The 15,283-nt window shown below is 34.8% G+C and overlaps 1 protein-coding gene and 1 pseudogene across 1 annotated transcript; both read right to left on the bottom strand.

The window, feature by feature from the left end:
• Nucleotides 1-6,061: 6,061 nt before the first annotated feature.
• On the bottom strand, nt 6,062-7,215 carry LOC121980036 (annotated as a pseudogene).
• A 4,052-nt stretch (nt 7,216-11,267) lies between these two features.
• LOC121983256 (carotenoid 9,10(9',10')-cleavage dioxygenase 1-like) lies at nt 11,268-14,199 on the bottom strand. Its single transcript, XM_042536206.1, has 13 exons — nt 14,086-14,199; nt 13,852-13,986; nt 13,670-13,772; nt 13,348-13,607; nt 13,092-13,271; nt 12,931-13,009; nt 12,703-12,784; nt 12,523-12,585; nt 12,293-12,431; nt 11,908-12,226; nt 11,783-11,835; nt 11,564-11,716; nt 11,268-11,508 (listed from the first exon to the last, which is right to left on the bottom strand). Exons 1-13 carry the CDS (start codon nt 14,185-14,187, stop codon nt 11,404-11,406), a joined length of 1,773 nt encoding a protein of 590 aa, XP_042392140.1. The 5' UTR covers nt 14,188-14,199; the 3' UTR covers nt 11,268-11,403.
• Between the last annotated feature and the right edge of the window lie 1,084 nt (nt 14,200-15,283).

Here is a 15,283-nt window from a genome sequence, read left to right as displayed (position 1 = left end):
GCATTGACGGACTAAGTGTGGAAAAAACACAACTAAGCGATAGAGAGGAACGAGCCAAAGTGTAGAGTTGGATTTACTCGTCAAGTTGCAATCTGGTGGACTTGTGCAGCAGGGAAGACGGAGAATTTATTGCTGAATGCAAGATAGTCCAAGTCCACTCGCTCAAAGTCCAAGTCAAAAGAGGAAAATTTAATGAAATAGTACTTACAAAAGGAAGGGCCTGGCGTCGACCAGTCGTTGTTTATTTTTTTGAGACAGTGGAAGACTTGGAAAATTATGGAGTTGAACTTGTCTTTAGTCTTTTCTGGCTTAGTAGGAAATATATTTATTTGACCATTTTTGTTTTTTTTTCAACTTTCAAAAGGAGCTTTGGAATTTTCTAAACTCACAGGGGAATTTTTTAAAGTGTCTAGTGGGATCAAGTCGTAAAATTGAGATAAACCTCATTTTTTTTATTCATAGGGATGTAAATAAATTAAACAGTTCGTGAGTTATTCCGAGTTCGATTTGATAAAAAAACTCATTTGAATTCGTTCGTTTATCTTATCGAATTGAGCTCGAGCCCGATTTCGAGCTGAGCTCGAGCTCGATTTCGAGATGAGCTCGAGCTTCATTTTGAGCTCGACAGTTTTATCGAGCCGAGCTCGAGCTAAGGATATTCGGCTTGTGAGCTCGCGAACATGTTCATTTGTAGGCTCACGAGCCTTAAATCGAGCCAAAAAATGAGCTCTAAAACGAGTCAAAAAATAAGTTCTAAAACGAACCTTAAAATGAATCTTAAAACGAGCTTTAAAACGAGCCAAAAAAACGAGCTCTAAAATGAGCCCGAAAACGAGTCCGAGCTCGCTTAACAAATTATGCTCGTTAACTATGATAATCGAGTTAATAATGAGCCGAGCTCGAACTGTTCGCGAGCTTGATAATTCCAAAACGAGCCGAGCTCGAGCCTTGTAATAAAAGTTCGATTCGAGCTCGAGCCGAGCTCGAGCCCGAATATAACTTAAACGAGCCAAGCTCGAGCCTAATACTATTCGACTCGGTTCGGCTCGTTTACATCCCTATTCATAAGGGAGTTTGACCTCAAAATTACCTATTTGGATCTTTTAGAGCATTGGTTGTAGTGGTTCATGATAAGAAAATTAACAGAAAAAAATTTTCACATATTTTCATTGATCAATACATATCCTATTTATATGTTAATACATCACACATATTCAAAAATTTACTAACTCCACTAACACCATAACATTAACCACTAACATCACATCCTATTATTTTTCTACCACTAACTAACATGTCAACTCATCAACACACTAACACCACATTACCACTATTATCACTAACACACTAATTTTATCAATAATCTCTCCCTTAAACTGATATTCCAAATGTAATAATCAGTTTAGAAAGAGTCCAACTTTTAAACTCCATGTAGAAACACCAAGTAGCTTTCTGAGCTTTTGAAATGTAAAAAATATGAGAGACTTGGTTAGTATATCAGCAATTTAATTCTCACTTCTGCAGTAAATAAGATTAATGACTTCATCATTTGTGAGATTTCTCAAGAAATGATATTTCACATCTATGTGTTTACTTCGATCATGTAGCACTGGATTTTTAGAAAATTTTATTGTTAAATTATTGTCACAATAAATCTGAATAGGTCCATCCTTTTTGAAATATAATTCTGTAATAATCTTCTTTAGCCAAATAGCTTGACGAGTACAAGATGTTATAGTAACAAACTCAGCTTCCATGGATGATAATGTAATAATTGATTATTTTTTTCGAAGACCATGAAATAGCTCCTATATCCAATATGAAAATGTACCCAGATGTACTTTTTCGATCATCTAAATCTCCTGCATAATCATTATCTGTAAAACTAAACAGATCTGACTGTTCTCCCTTTTTATAAAATAACTCAAACTCTTTAGTACCTTGCAAGTACCGAACAATTCTCTTTGCGGCTAAGAGATGCATTTCTGTAGCACAATCCATGTATCTACTAATCATACTTACAACATGCATAATATCAGGTCTCGTTGCCACCAAATACATTAAACTCCCCACTATCTATTTGTAAAGTGTGGCATCAACCTTCTTTCTTCCAATATCTTTATGTAACTTCACTTTAAACTCAGATGGAGTATTTATAGGATTGCAATCTTTCATTTGAAACCTGTCCAGAATTTCTTACACATATCTTCTTTGAGAAATAAAAATTTCAACAGAAGCTTGCACCACTTCAATACCAAGGAAATAATGCATCATACCAAGATCAGACATTTCAAATTCTTTCATCATGGGTGTTTTAAAATTTCCAAATATAGATGTACTATTTCCAGTGTAGATTAAGTCATCTACATATAAACAAACTATCAATATTTTTCCTCTATCATCAATCTTAATAAAAAGAGTATGTTCATAAGAACATTTTTGAAAGCTTTCCTTCAAAAAATAAGTTTTATATGATTATACCAAGTTCGTGGAGCTTGTTTTAATCCATATAGAGTTTTCCTTAATATATAAACTTTATGCTCATTACCAAATTTCACATAACCCGGAAGTTGATCGATAAATACCTCTTCTTTCAAATCTCCATGGAGGAATGTTGATTTTACATCTAATTGAAAGATAGGCCATGCATTTTGTGCCACTATCGCTATCACCACTCTGATTGTATCATGTCTTGCTACAGGAGCAAAAACTTCTTTATAATCAATACCAAACTCTTGCTTGTAGCCCTTCACCACTAAGCATGCTTTGTACTTGTCAATCTCACCATGTTCATTTAGCTTTGTCTTGTAAACTCACTTTGCACCAATTGTCTTTTGTCCTTTAGGAAGATCACATAACTCTCATGTATTATTTTTTTTTTTAAATTGTTGTAATTTCATCATCCATAGCCTTTCTCCAGTTTAATTCTTTAACAGCCACTTCAAAAATAGTGGGGTCACAATATGAAAATAAAGCAAAATGTGTAAGAGGATCATCACCTTGATCAATTCCAAAATTAGATATCTATGTCGGTCTTCTTCGAACACGTTCTGGCCTTTGTGATTCTGCTTCAACTGAACTTTGATTTGCTATAGGAATATTTTGAGAGACTTCCTCGTGTTGTTCATCATCCATAGGTTGTTGTACTTTCTTATCATAATCAAAATCTATAGGGATAATTTTTTTAACGCCATTTTGATTCCATGGCCAAGTATCTTTTTCATCAAAAATAACATCACGACTTATGATGATATTCTTAGTGCAGGGATTATATAATCTATAAGCTTTTGATGTATTACTCATACCAAGAAAAATGCATTTTCACTTTTGTTGTCTAGCTTATTTCCCCTTTCATCTGGAATATGCGCATAAGCGATACACCCAAACATCTGAAAATGGTCAACAGTTGGTTTTTTTTCCACTCTAAGCTTCCTCTAGTGTCATGTTTTGAACAGATAATGTAGGTCTATTCAATATATGGATGCTCCAATTAACTACTTCTAGCCAAAAACTTTTAGAAATACCACTTGTCGTTAGAAGGCTTTGCACCATATTCATAATAGTGTGTTTCTTCCTCTCGCATACACCATTCTGTTGAAGTGTGTAAGCTGTTCTAAGTTGCCTCTTGATTCCATGATTCTCACAAAAACTTACAAATTCATATGAGTTATATTTTCCACCACAATCTGTACGTAGAACTTTAATAGAGTTGTCAATTTCTTTCTCGACAAGTACTTCATAACTTTTGAAAGCTGAAAAGGCTTCGGATTTTTCTTGCAACAAATAAATCCATACTTTGCGGCTATAATCATCAATAAAAGTAATTATGTATATTTTAGCTCCATTAAAATGTGGTGTTATTGGTCCGCAAATATCTTAATGAATAAGCTCCAATGCCGCCTTTGCTCTCCAAGATTTTCCTTATGGGAATTGATTACGGTGTTGTTTACTAACAACACATTGTTCATGAACTTGAGGAGTTGTAATTTGAGGAAAATCGATCACCATATTTTTCTATTTTAGTGTTTTCAATCCACCAAAATTTAGATGTTAGTAGCAAAAGCGCCATAACCATGTTTCATCATCAAATTTTACTGAAAAACATGAATGTGATGTAGTATGAAGATAAAGCGAAAACATATAATTTGCTGTCATGTTAACTTGTGCAATTAAGCCCAACTTTGCATCTTGAATCCGATAAACTCCTTCTTTAATAGAAATTTCATATCCTTTTTCTTGTAATTGACACACATTAAGCAAATTAGTCTTTAAATCTGACACAAAAAGAACATTAGAGATAATATGGGTAGAATCTCCTTTTGCTTGTATGGTTACCTTTCCTTTTCCCATAACAGAAATTGTAGAGTTGTCGCCAAATTTGACAAAATTGTGAAAGGAGTCATCTAAGTCTGAAAATGTATCCTTTTCTCCACACATGTGATTGTTGTAGCCTGTATTTAAATACCATATATTCCGTTGAATTTTTTCTTTCTCATGGCATACCATTAAAAGGGGCACTTCTTCTTCTTCTGCAAAGTCAGTCTGATCTCTATTTGTTTCTTCAAATTAGTATAACATTCTAATCTATAATGGTTGATATGGTGCATAATGGTAGGGCCCGGTCGTCAAAAGTCAATGAGACGTGACAGTCAGAAGCAACCCCGGTCCTTCGACTCTGGAGGCCCTGGGCGAAATAATAAAATGAGATCCTAAATAAATTTTTAATAATATATAATTTATCTACAATGACTTCTTCTAGCATTTCTATTTGCAAAATCTTCTATAATATTATCAGTTTCAAGATTTTCTAAGATGTCTTTTTCAATACATAAAATTGTCAATCCATTTAATCTTTCTTGAGATATTGACGATCTCATATATGTTTTTAATAATTTTAATTTTGAAAAACTCCTTTCAGCCGATGCTATTGTAACAGACATAGTCAAGAAAATTCTATAAGCAATTGCAACATTTGGATAACAATCTATACTTTGAACAAATTCAAGAATATCAATTGCAGACATTATTATATCTGGTAAAGTTGTTTGTAATATTTTTAATTCAGTAAATAAATCATCTAACTCAACATCTGATGAGTTGTCATGAGTTAGAGTAGATTTTAAATTGACACAATATTTTCTTAATTCATCATCATTCAAAGTTCTTAATGTTTTTGAATCAAATAAAAAGTCAAATATATTTTCAAAGGTTTTCATTTGCTCGAATCTACATTTTAAAGAAGCAATTGTCATGTCCACAACAACAATAAAATAATCAATTTTAAAAGACTCTTCTAATGATAGTGAAACTTCATCATCTTCTCTTTCATTAAATTGTCTTTTCCTAAAAATACGGTGCTTTGTTGTAAATATTGGCTCTATATTCATATCTAATGCAAGACTCTTAGCAATAGTCAAACTTGCAGCATAACCTTCATTCCTATACTTTTCAAAAAATGAGATTACACCTTCTAATTGTTTCATGGCAGAGTCCATGCACATAGATTTTGATTGTAATTTCTTACTCACCATGTTTAAGTAAATAAGATATCATACCAAATAACCATACCAAGTAAAAATTCAAATTTTTCGATTGAATTAGCTAAACTTTCAGCTTCACTTATTGACTTTGCATCATCACAAATATTATTTAATTCAAGTAAAGCTGCTCTCACTTCCACAATTTGAAATCTAATAGCTTGAACACTTTTAATACGACTTTCCCAACGAGTATTCGACAAAGATTTGACGGTTAATCCCTTCACATTATTAAGTAAAATTTTCCATCTCTTAGGAGAACTTGAAAATAATGTATATATGCGTTGCACCACTCCAAAAAAAGAAACAACTTTAACACAAGAATGTGTCATATCACTAAGAGTTAGATTAAGACTATGACAAGCACATGACATGTACAACGCTCTTGGATTTATTTCAAGTAACCTCTTTTGAACTCCTTGGTGTTTTCCTTTCATATTGGAACCATTATCATAACCTTGACCTCTAATATTTTCGATACTAAGATCAAGTGATTTTAACACATTTTGTAATTCGTTAAAAAGTCATAAACCAGATGTATCATCTACTTTTAGAAACTCTAAAAAGTACTCCTCTATTTTAACTTTATTACTTGACATATTAACACATCGTACTATAAAAGTCATTTGTTCTTGATGACTTATATCTGGGGTACAATCAAGAATTATTGAAAAATATTTTGCTTCTTTAATTTTATTAATGATAACACTTTTAACATTATTAGCTAAAATAGAAATCAAGTCATTCTGAATTTTATGACCTAGGTAATGATAATGAATTTCATTACTTTGAATACGTCTAATATGATCTTGCATCACATAATCAAATTCAGCAATCATTTCAATCAACCCCAAAAAATTTCCATTATTGTCTTGATAAAGTTTTTCATTAGATCCTCGAAAAGCCAAACAACGTTTAGAAAGACATTTTACAGTTGCTATTATTTTGTTATAACTTGTCTCCAATGCTCTTTTTCTTTGGAAATTTCTCGTTGTAAGTCTTTATCAATTGTTAGATTTTAATCTAATCGCATTTTTAATTCATTCCAAGTGTTCATGTTAGTTATATGTTCAATAGTATTTTCATGTTCTTTAAGTCGTTCACTAAGATGTTTCCAATCTCTAAATCCATCCTTTGCTAATGAACTTCTATTGTTTTCAGATTTAAACAACTTGCAATAAAAGCAATAAACTTTATCTACATATTTACTGTAAACCAACCACTTTCGGTCTCTTATTTCTCCATTACTTAAATGTCTAGAATAATGAGCACAAGAAAAATGCTTAGAAGTATCATCCAAAGGATATACAATATTCATTTCTCTTATAGGCCATTTTTCAACTAAAATATCATGTGCATTGTTATCAAGATTATCCCAATTTCTTGGATCATATATATCAAGTGAAGAAATAAATTGTTCATCAATGTTAATATTCTCATTATCTACCCTATTTATAACATTTTCATGCTCATTCAAATTTTCCCTTTCTTCATTATCATCGTGAATCTCATTACACTCATCTACATCATTCACAATCATAGTTGAATTTTGTGCATTATCATGAGAACTTTTAATAAAGAATTTATTAATAGCACATCTTTGTGATTCAGTCAATTGTTCTAATTTTTTTCTTTTTTTCCTTTTCTCGTATCTAGAAAGATGTTTTTTAGGCAACATATTATAATGTACAAAACCACAACAATTACAAAAAAAAAAAGATAATTCAAATTATTTCACTAGTAAAGGAATAATAGCACCTGGAATATGATAGTTTTCAATATTAATGGAAATGTCCTAGGTCGTTAAGTTAAGCACCTCGTCAGACAACACATGTTAAAAGAAAATCAAATCATTATCAAATTAAAACTAATTAGTAAAATTATGGTACTTAAAGAAATAACAATACTAATTATAACAACACAAGTAACAAGTTCAAGCGCATAGAAACAACACCCTTTGTAAAACACATTAAAATAAGTAATTCAGTTAAATAAAACTTGGCCACTTAAGAGTATCATTGTACCAACAGACTTAGCATTTCATTTCCATTTGAAAGGAGAGTTATTTTGTAATCATTCTAACATCCTAAGATCAAGTCCAAACTTTGTTTGTGCTAAATTTTTATATTAGGTTTTCAACTATAAGTCCAACTATATCCATTGCACATTGTCATTTACACTATGGATATCTGAGTTAACAAACAACAAATATGCAAAATGCAACAAGTTTTTCTTGTAACTGCATACAATGTATGCATGATCAATATGAGTTGACTAATTAAATCATTAGCTTAGCTGCATACAACCAAGAGCAATTCTTCAAGTGAGTAAAGAAAAATAGTACCTTGAGAAGCTCACAAGAAAGTGGATACTGAAGATAAAACACATAATATAAATTAGCAGTTCAAAATTAGCTTGTTAAGTACATTAGACAACATCATAGTGAGACTTCTCTTTGGCCTTATTAACTAGTTTCTATAATCACTAGTCACTATGCTGCAGATTTTAATGTCATTTCTGTAGCAAGCCAGCAAGTAATGCAAAAATCATTTGAAGCAGATTTTAATTCTACAAATTTTAATGCTGCAGATTTTAATGTTATTTCTGCAGCAAGTAATGCAAAAATCATTTGAAGCAGAAACAAAGTTTAGATGTAAAGTTGAAGAAAGACAATTAAATCATTAGCTTGAGTAAAGAAAAACAACACCTTGAGAAGCTTACAATTAAATCATTAGCTTAGTTGCATACAAGTATACAACCAACTAACCAAGAGCAAGTCTTCAATTTTTTTACAACGACAACAAACAAGTAGACAACCAAAGCAGAGCTCACAGTTCAGTAGTTCACAATGAAAAATCTAATTCAATGGGTTGTATTTATCATCTTTGTGGATAAAAAAATAACAGTAAAAAAATCTTGAGAAGTGACATAGATTTGAAAGGAGAACTGGAGAAGAAGAGATGTGACAGAAATAGCCGTTGAAGACAAGCCGTGAGTGAAAGGAGAAGAAGAGATGCGATAGGGATAGAAAATTTCAAATAGAAAAGGAGGAGAAGACTTATCTTTTGAGTCCTCTTTCTCGTAGGCGCAGGTGAAGCCGAAGGCAGCAGCCAACAGGGGGCACCGCGGCGAGTTTCTCATCGCACAGCACAGGTGTAGGCGGCAGAAGAAAAGCCCTAAATCTAATCCTGCACTACACCTATTAAAATTTAAACATAATATTTTTTTAAAAAAAAAAATTGGGCCCCCCAAAACTCAAGGCCCAGGGCCATCGCCCAGGATGACCCTCCTCCAGGGCCAGGCCTGGTTAGAAGTTAAGGAGACGTGACAATTAGAAGTCAAGGAGATGTGCAATCAGAAATCAAGAAAATGTGGCAATCAATATGCGGAGTAGGACCGACTGGGCTCATCCGGCGTATAAAGCCAGGGTGGGGTTTACCGATCGGGAAACCAGGCCTGCTGCAGGAAGGGTGATCAGGACCAGGCTCAACCTGGCTTTACAGATCGGGTATTCTCAAACTAGCCTATGTGAACAAACTTGTCATTCTCGGTTGGGTATGAAGCATAAAGGTCGGCAAAGAGGGACTCTGGTCGCGCCCTTCCATCCATCCAATCTGTTCATCAACACTTAGTAGACCGACCCGGGCTGCTCCGATGGTACCCGGGCGGGATAAAAGGCGCTACGCGACAACAGGTCAGGGAATCGTAACTACCTGTCAGAGAATATCTGTTGCATGTCAGAGAATATTCCAGCGGTTGGGGTCATCTGCAAGTGGAACCTTCCTTCCATCTATAAAAGAAGGTCACGTGTCCTCCATCACTCGATAAGTCATAACACCTGACACTCTGACAGGGGTCAGTCTCCAGAAGGTACGCACTGTCATATAAAAAGGGGTGTCCTCTCCCTTGTATAGGTACACTCACTCACACACTTGTCTACTTTTCTTCTTCTTTCGTACACTGTTCTTCTGGGAAAAAAGTACCTGACTTAAGCGTCAGAGGGCCTGCTCCGGGGACTTTTTCCCTAGTGTTTGGTCTCTAACGTTCTGTGTACTTGTATGAGTGTGCGCAGAGTTCTAGTACCGCCGGCTCATGCCCAGTAGTCCTTCAAGGCCACCTGGGAGTTTGTTCGCCTAAGCTCGCACGACCATAGCATCACAGTCTCTCCTCCGTCAACACCAGTGATACCTCATTTGGCCTTCATCCGACTCAAATTCTGGACAGGATCAATGGTCATACTTATGAGATCGATAACATTCAACATTAGACTTGTCTATTGACTTTGTTATATTAGTTGTAAAATAATTGTCTCCACGTCTTCTATCTCTCTTTTGAAAATAGCTTTCTTTGTGTTGATTTTGTCCTTGGTTCTCATGATCATTGTTGTTTCTATCTCCTCTTCCCCTTCCTCGACCTCTCCCTCTTTCTCGTCCTCTATCACTTCTACCATTTGTAGAGTGATTTTCTGATAAAGCATTCAATGCTTGCTCTTCTTTTTTCATATTAATTGATTTTATGCTCATGAACTAATAATGAACTTTGTAATTATTAATTGAAAGTAGACTTACATCATTTGCTTCTTCAATGGCACAGATAACAAAATTAAATTTTGGTGTCATAGATTAAAGAATTTTTTTCGATAATGAGAACATCCTCTATCTTGTCGCCAAGGATCTGTATTTTGTTGACGATTGTTGTTATTCTTGAAAAATAATCTAAAACCGATTCTCTTGATTTCATTTAGAGCATTTCGAACTCCGAAGGAAGTGCTTGAAGCTGCAGCCTCTTAGCTCTTGTCGTACCTTGGTATTTCTTTTTTATAGAATCTCAGATAGCTTTGGCAATATCCTTGCTGAGAATGGTTTCCAAGATTAAGCGATCAATAGTTTGGAAGAGATAATTCTTTGCTTTAAGATCTTTCAATTGTGCATCTGTTAGCACAACACCTTCTATCGGTTCTACTACTCCAGAAATCACGACCGTCCAATATTCTTTGGATATTAAAAAATTCTCCATAAGCATGCTCCAGTGGTCATAGTGACCATCAAATTGAGGAATGACAGGTTGTACAAAACTTTCGGAATACATAACTCTCTTCGAAACCTCACTCTGATACCACTGATAAGAAAACTGACGAGTCGAGGATACAAGGAGGATAAAAAAAAAATTTCACATACTTTCATTGATCATTACATATCCTATTTATAGCTAATACATCATACATATTCAAAAATACACTAACTCCACTAACACGACAATGTTAACCACTAATACCACATCTTATTATTTATCTACCACTAACTCAACATGTCAACTCATCAGCCCACTATCATCATATTATCACTATTATCATTAACACACTAATTTTAACAACTGTTCTTAGTACAGCGAATCTATAGTCGTTGATAACGTTTTGACCTTTGCATAAAAGCTAAGATCCTTGAATCTAGAAGGGGAAGGGAACGAGAAGAGATAGGGAGAGAATTTTTATATTAAAATTTAGGAAAAAAGTTAGTTGCCTATAGGCAACTAACTATGCATATTTGCCTTGCTGTTGATTGTAGTATTTGTAGAAAATAAAAGAGAAGCTAAATATTTTTACTGTGTTATTTCATTAGATAATTACATATTACATAAAATCTTGAAACTTGATTTATTTTATCCAATTACTAATTCTATCTATGCCACAGGCATAACCGAAACTGAAAAAATATCTCCTGAATATTTTTATGGAAATAGGGGATTAGCCCACAACTTTACTTCAGAATTAAACTAAAAAATCTTGGTCCAGTACAACGCCAAAGACTAATCTAGGGATGATTCCATAGTAGAACCATTTGATCACAAATGACTTAAAATTCAACGTTTACATATATTTATAAGTACCATGAAAGCCATAAGGCACCCTTTGGGGTAATTCTATTCTGGCTACAGGCCCTTCAGTAAACCTCTTCGCGTCAATGATATAAACCTGCAACAGACATTTTCTCAGATTTGTTTTAACCATAAAAAATGGAAATTCTTACCATGGATTTGTCTGATTTTTCATCATGCACGTAGGAAATCAACCAGCCATCATCTTCCTCGGTTCCTTGTAGGTTCTGAACAAATTCTAGGCCTGAACAAAACTGGCCTTCACCAAGCGCATGGTACTCAACCTTTATCAGCTCCTCATTATCCTGAGACAAAAACTAGCAAAGTTATGTGATCAATCCATTCATCATTCTATTGCATCAATTCACAACCTTATCGTGCAAATCAAAGTGTAGCTTAGCGATCATCTTGAACTTTCCAACACCTGCATCAACAATATTATCTAGCCATGAGCTTTTTATTTGATAGAATCAGAGTGCTGAGATTTAACAGTCACCTAAGTTTGAGCTTGCTTCCGAATCCACTACTTGAGTATAAGTGTATTTGTTCCTCAGACCGACAAATCTGCTGTTAATCGTCGGAAAGTCCATTGCGAACTCCTTCCCTGTGAGGAATGCTTCTGTGACAGCACCATTTTTCATGTTGAGTCTCCACTGATAAGGACGCGAAAAAAGTGATCCATCCACTGAAGGATCAAAGGTATTGGAGTCCTTGTCAGGAAATTGGAATGCTCTTCGGTACCACTCCAGTTTGTTTGCCTTGTGGCCTGGACCAGGAATCACTGATCCTGTTGTTCTGCACCCTCTTACGACAACCTGCTACGGATTTAGTAAACCATCTTTTCTTTGATGACTAGCAATTGATTAGGGACCTAGTTTTACCTCATCACCATCCTCGAAGGTATTGATGATATGGAAACTGCAGTGATTTTTAACTCTGAACCAAGAAACTGACTCTGCATTGCCAAAACGAGGCATAACTCCTATCTTCGATTTTCCATTTTGCTCATAACCAATGAACCTTCAATTTTGTCGAAATGGAGTTGGATTAAACCTTTATAATTCGACCCCCAAAAAAATAGTTGGAAATTGTGAGGTTTCAGTTAACTTACGGTTTCCCAGAAAGAGGTCTATTAATGCCAATTCCCAGTGGGTAATCCATGATAATATTGTAGCTGAAGAACATAATCAATCAGTTAGGAACTTGCTCCTAGTTTAACTTAAATACATTCTACTATTGGAGAGACTTGAATCAAAATTATATTCAGAGGAACAAGTGATGAAGTGCTCACTTCTCAGTCACGCCAAGATCATGAACTAGAACCCCAGTTTTAAATTTCAGGTCGACTTTGTGAAGCATCTTAGTTCCATCAGCTTAATGAGACAGCAGAAAAAGGAAAACTCAAGCATCAGTATATGGATGATAAAAAGAAAGACAGTTTCCTTTCTTTTTCTCCATTAAAACCTATGCATTCATTTCAGTTGCTAGAACTAGAATCATAAATGAGATCGACAAGTACCTGATATGACTCCCAAAACATAGTGCGGTCTTTGTATGTCAACGCCCATGGTAACCAACTCTCCAGTATGTGGGACTCTCTATACCAAAAGACAGTCTGGTAAACTTAATTACCTTTGTATATTATAAGGCTAGAAATAATTCAATTGGCATAAACACAACCTTTGGATGACTAGTAAAAGGTCGGTCCCAAGTGCCATTGACATCCCAAGATTTGAGAGTATCCAGATTAGAAGGATCGATTTCATAAGGCAAATTTTGCTCCGATACTGCATACACTTTTCCAGCATGCACAAAAACACCGGTGTTGGCTTCAAACTTCACTGGCTGGCCACACCTCACCTAACGCAATTGAAACATATATAGTCGGCACTTAATATGCCCATCTGAAGTAAGGATTCATCATTTAATTATATACCGTGTTGATGAAAAAAGAAGCCAGCACTCCGGAAGGGTCACCAGCCGCTGCAGGAAGGAAGAGTTTCTTGTTTCTGTTCTTCTCCAGCAAGAAACTTTCCGTCTCTACGTACTTATTTTTGTACGAAACGTTCCAGTTCCCTTCGCCATCCTTGCTGAAATACGTCGCATGAATCATTCCATCACCTTCAACACTTGTGTAGGCTGTTCTTCCAAATACCGAGACTGCCGCGGTCAGATCTGGGTGTACATGATTGGGTCCTGCCAATGATCGACGAGCGACTGATCAATAGATCAACAAATGTTTCAATCTCAATACGCACCATTTCTGAAGTATATTCCTTGAGGGAAGCCCTCCGGAATGCCTCCTTCTATGGCTGAAACCTGCACCGCTTCTCCTATTTCAGCCACGGGCGCAAAGTTCCCCTGCAACTAACGAAGCATGTTAACTATATATCATTGCGGATGGACGCTTACTAATTATCTTCAAATGGAATTCTTCTACCGCGATGAACGTAGGCTCTTTTTCGAATCTGAAGACGGTCTCCACCATCCGATCCAAAAGGTTCAAAGGCGCTGTTTTTAATTGCTCTGGGACTTCGACCTTCAGCTGCAACGGTTTCAACCTTCGCAGCAGAGGCTGCCAATTAAAGAATAGATTCACACACGACCAATTCCTACATCTATCAATCCTCTGTTATATGAATCATATCGATCTGCTTCCAACCAAAAAGCTAACCTTGAAGATCGACGTCGAAGGCAGCGAGTTCGTAGGAGATGGCCTGTGAGGAGGATTCCTTGAGATGCTGCAGATTACAGTGGATCGACTGAGTGACTCCATTGAACTCCTTTGGAGCAGGTGGTGGAGAACGAGGAGGATGATGAGCCAATTTTGATATATATAAGACTTGAGCACACTGGTCACATGGTATATTCTTCTTCTCCTTAGGGATTACAAGAGCCAGATGATGATGCTAATTACGTCACCTAATTAAACAAACAACTTCGAACTGCTAGCTTGACAGTGAAATAGTCTTTATCCATTGTTGTCGTGTGTGTATAAATCGAGAGAGATGTCATCTGCAATCTATGCGAGTGGTGTATACTTTACTACTTCGCTTGATCATTTGCGCAAACCGTGAAGGCCAATGTTCTTAATTTATGCAAATTAGTGTAGCAAGCTAAAAATTCTGTTATGTTCGGGAATTAACGTAGGAAGAGGACACCAAAATTATATGGCGATTATGGACAAAAGGCAAGACGAGGGAATCGATTGTGGATCTCTCCAACAAGTTGTTTATCAAAGCAGCTCCAGTTTTTTTTATTTTTTTTAATTATTATTTTTTTTAAAGCACTAATATAATTAAAGAGGAAAAAGTGGAAATACAAGTGAAAAAAACAAACAGAACACTAAATTTAGTTGTTTTGGCGACACAGTTATAAGTAGGGGTGTAATCGAGCCGAGCTGAGCCGATCTATTTGATGTTTGAGTTTGGCTCGTTTATAATCGAGCCGAGCTCGAACTTTATTTAACGAATATATTCATGGCTCACGGACTTATTCGAACTTTTATCGAACCTAAACGAGCTTAATAAATATAAATTATAAATTTAAATATTTATTAAAAATTAAATTATATATTTTTAAAAAATTATAATATTCTTGTTAAAATTTATAATTTTATTCTTAAATCCTACCATCCTAAATACTATAACTAAATTTTAAATTTTAAATTCTAAATTTTAAAAAGATAAAAAATTTATGCATCCTAAATATTATATCATTAATACTAAATACTAGACCCTAAATTTTAAATCATAAGCTTAAAACAAATTACGTATATTAAGTATTATATATTATACCCTTGAGTACCTAATTGTTTTCTAAAAAAAGTATTTTAACTCGAACATTAAAACTAATCGCTAAACTCAGAAAGC

This window comes from Zingiber officinale, chromosome 5A, assembly GCF_018446385.1.
Source record: "Zingiber officinale cultivar Zhangliang chromosome 5A, Zo_v1.1, whole genome shotgun sequence".
In the NCBI taxonomy this organism is placed as follows: domain Eukaryota; kingdom Viridiplantae; phylum Streptophyta; class Magnoliopsida; order Zingiberales; family Zingiberaceae; genus Zingiber; species Zingiber officinale.
The sequence above is the reverse complement of the archived record's forward strand: the minus strand, read 5'-3'. Positions and strand labels throughout refer to the sequence as shown.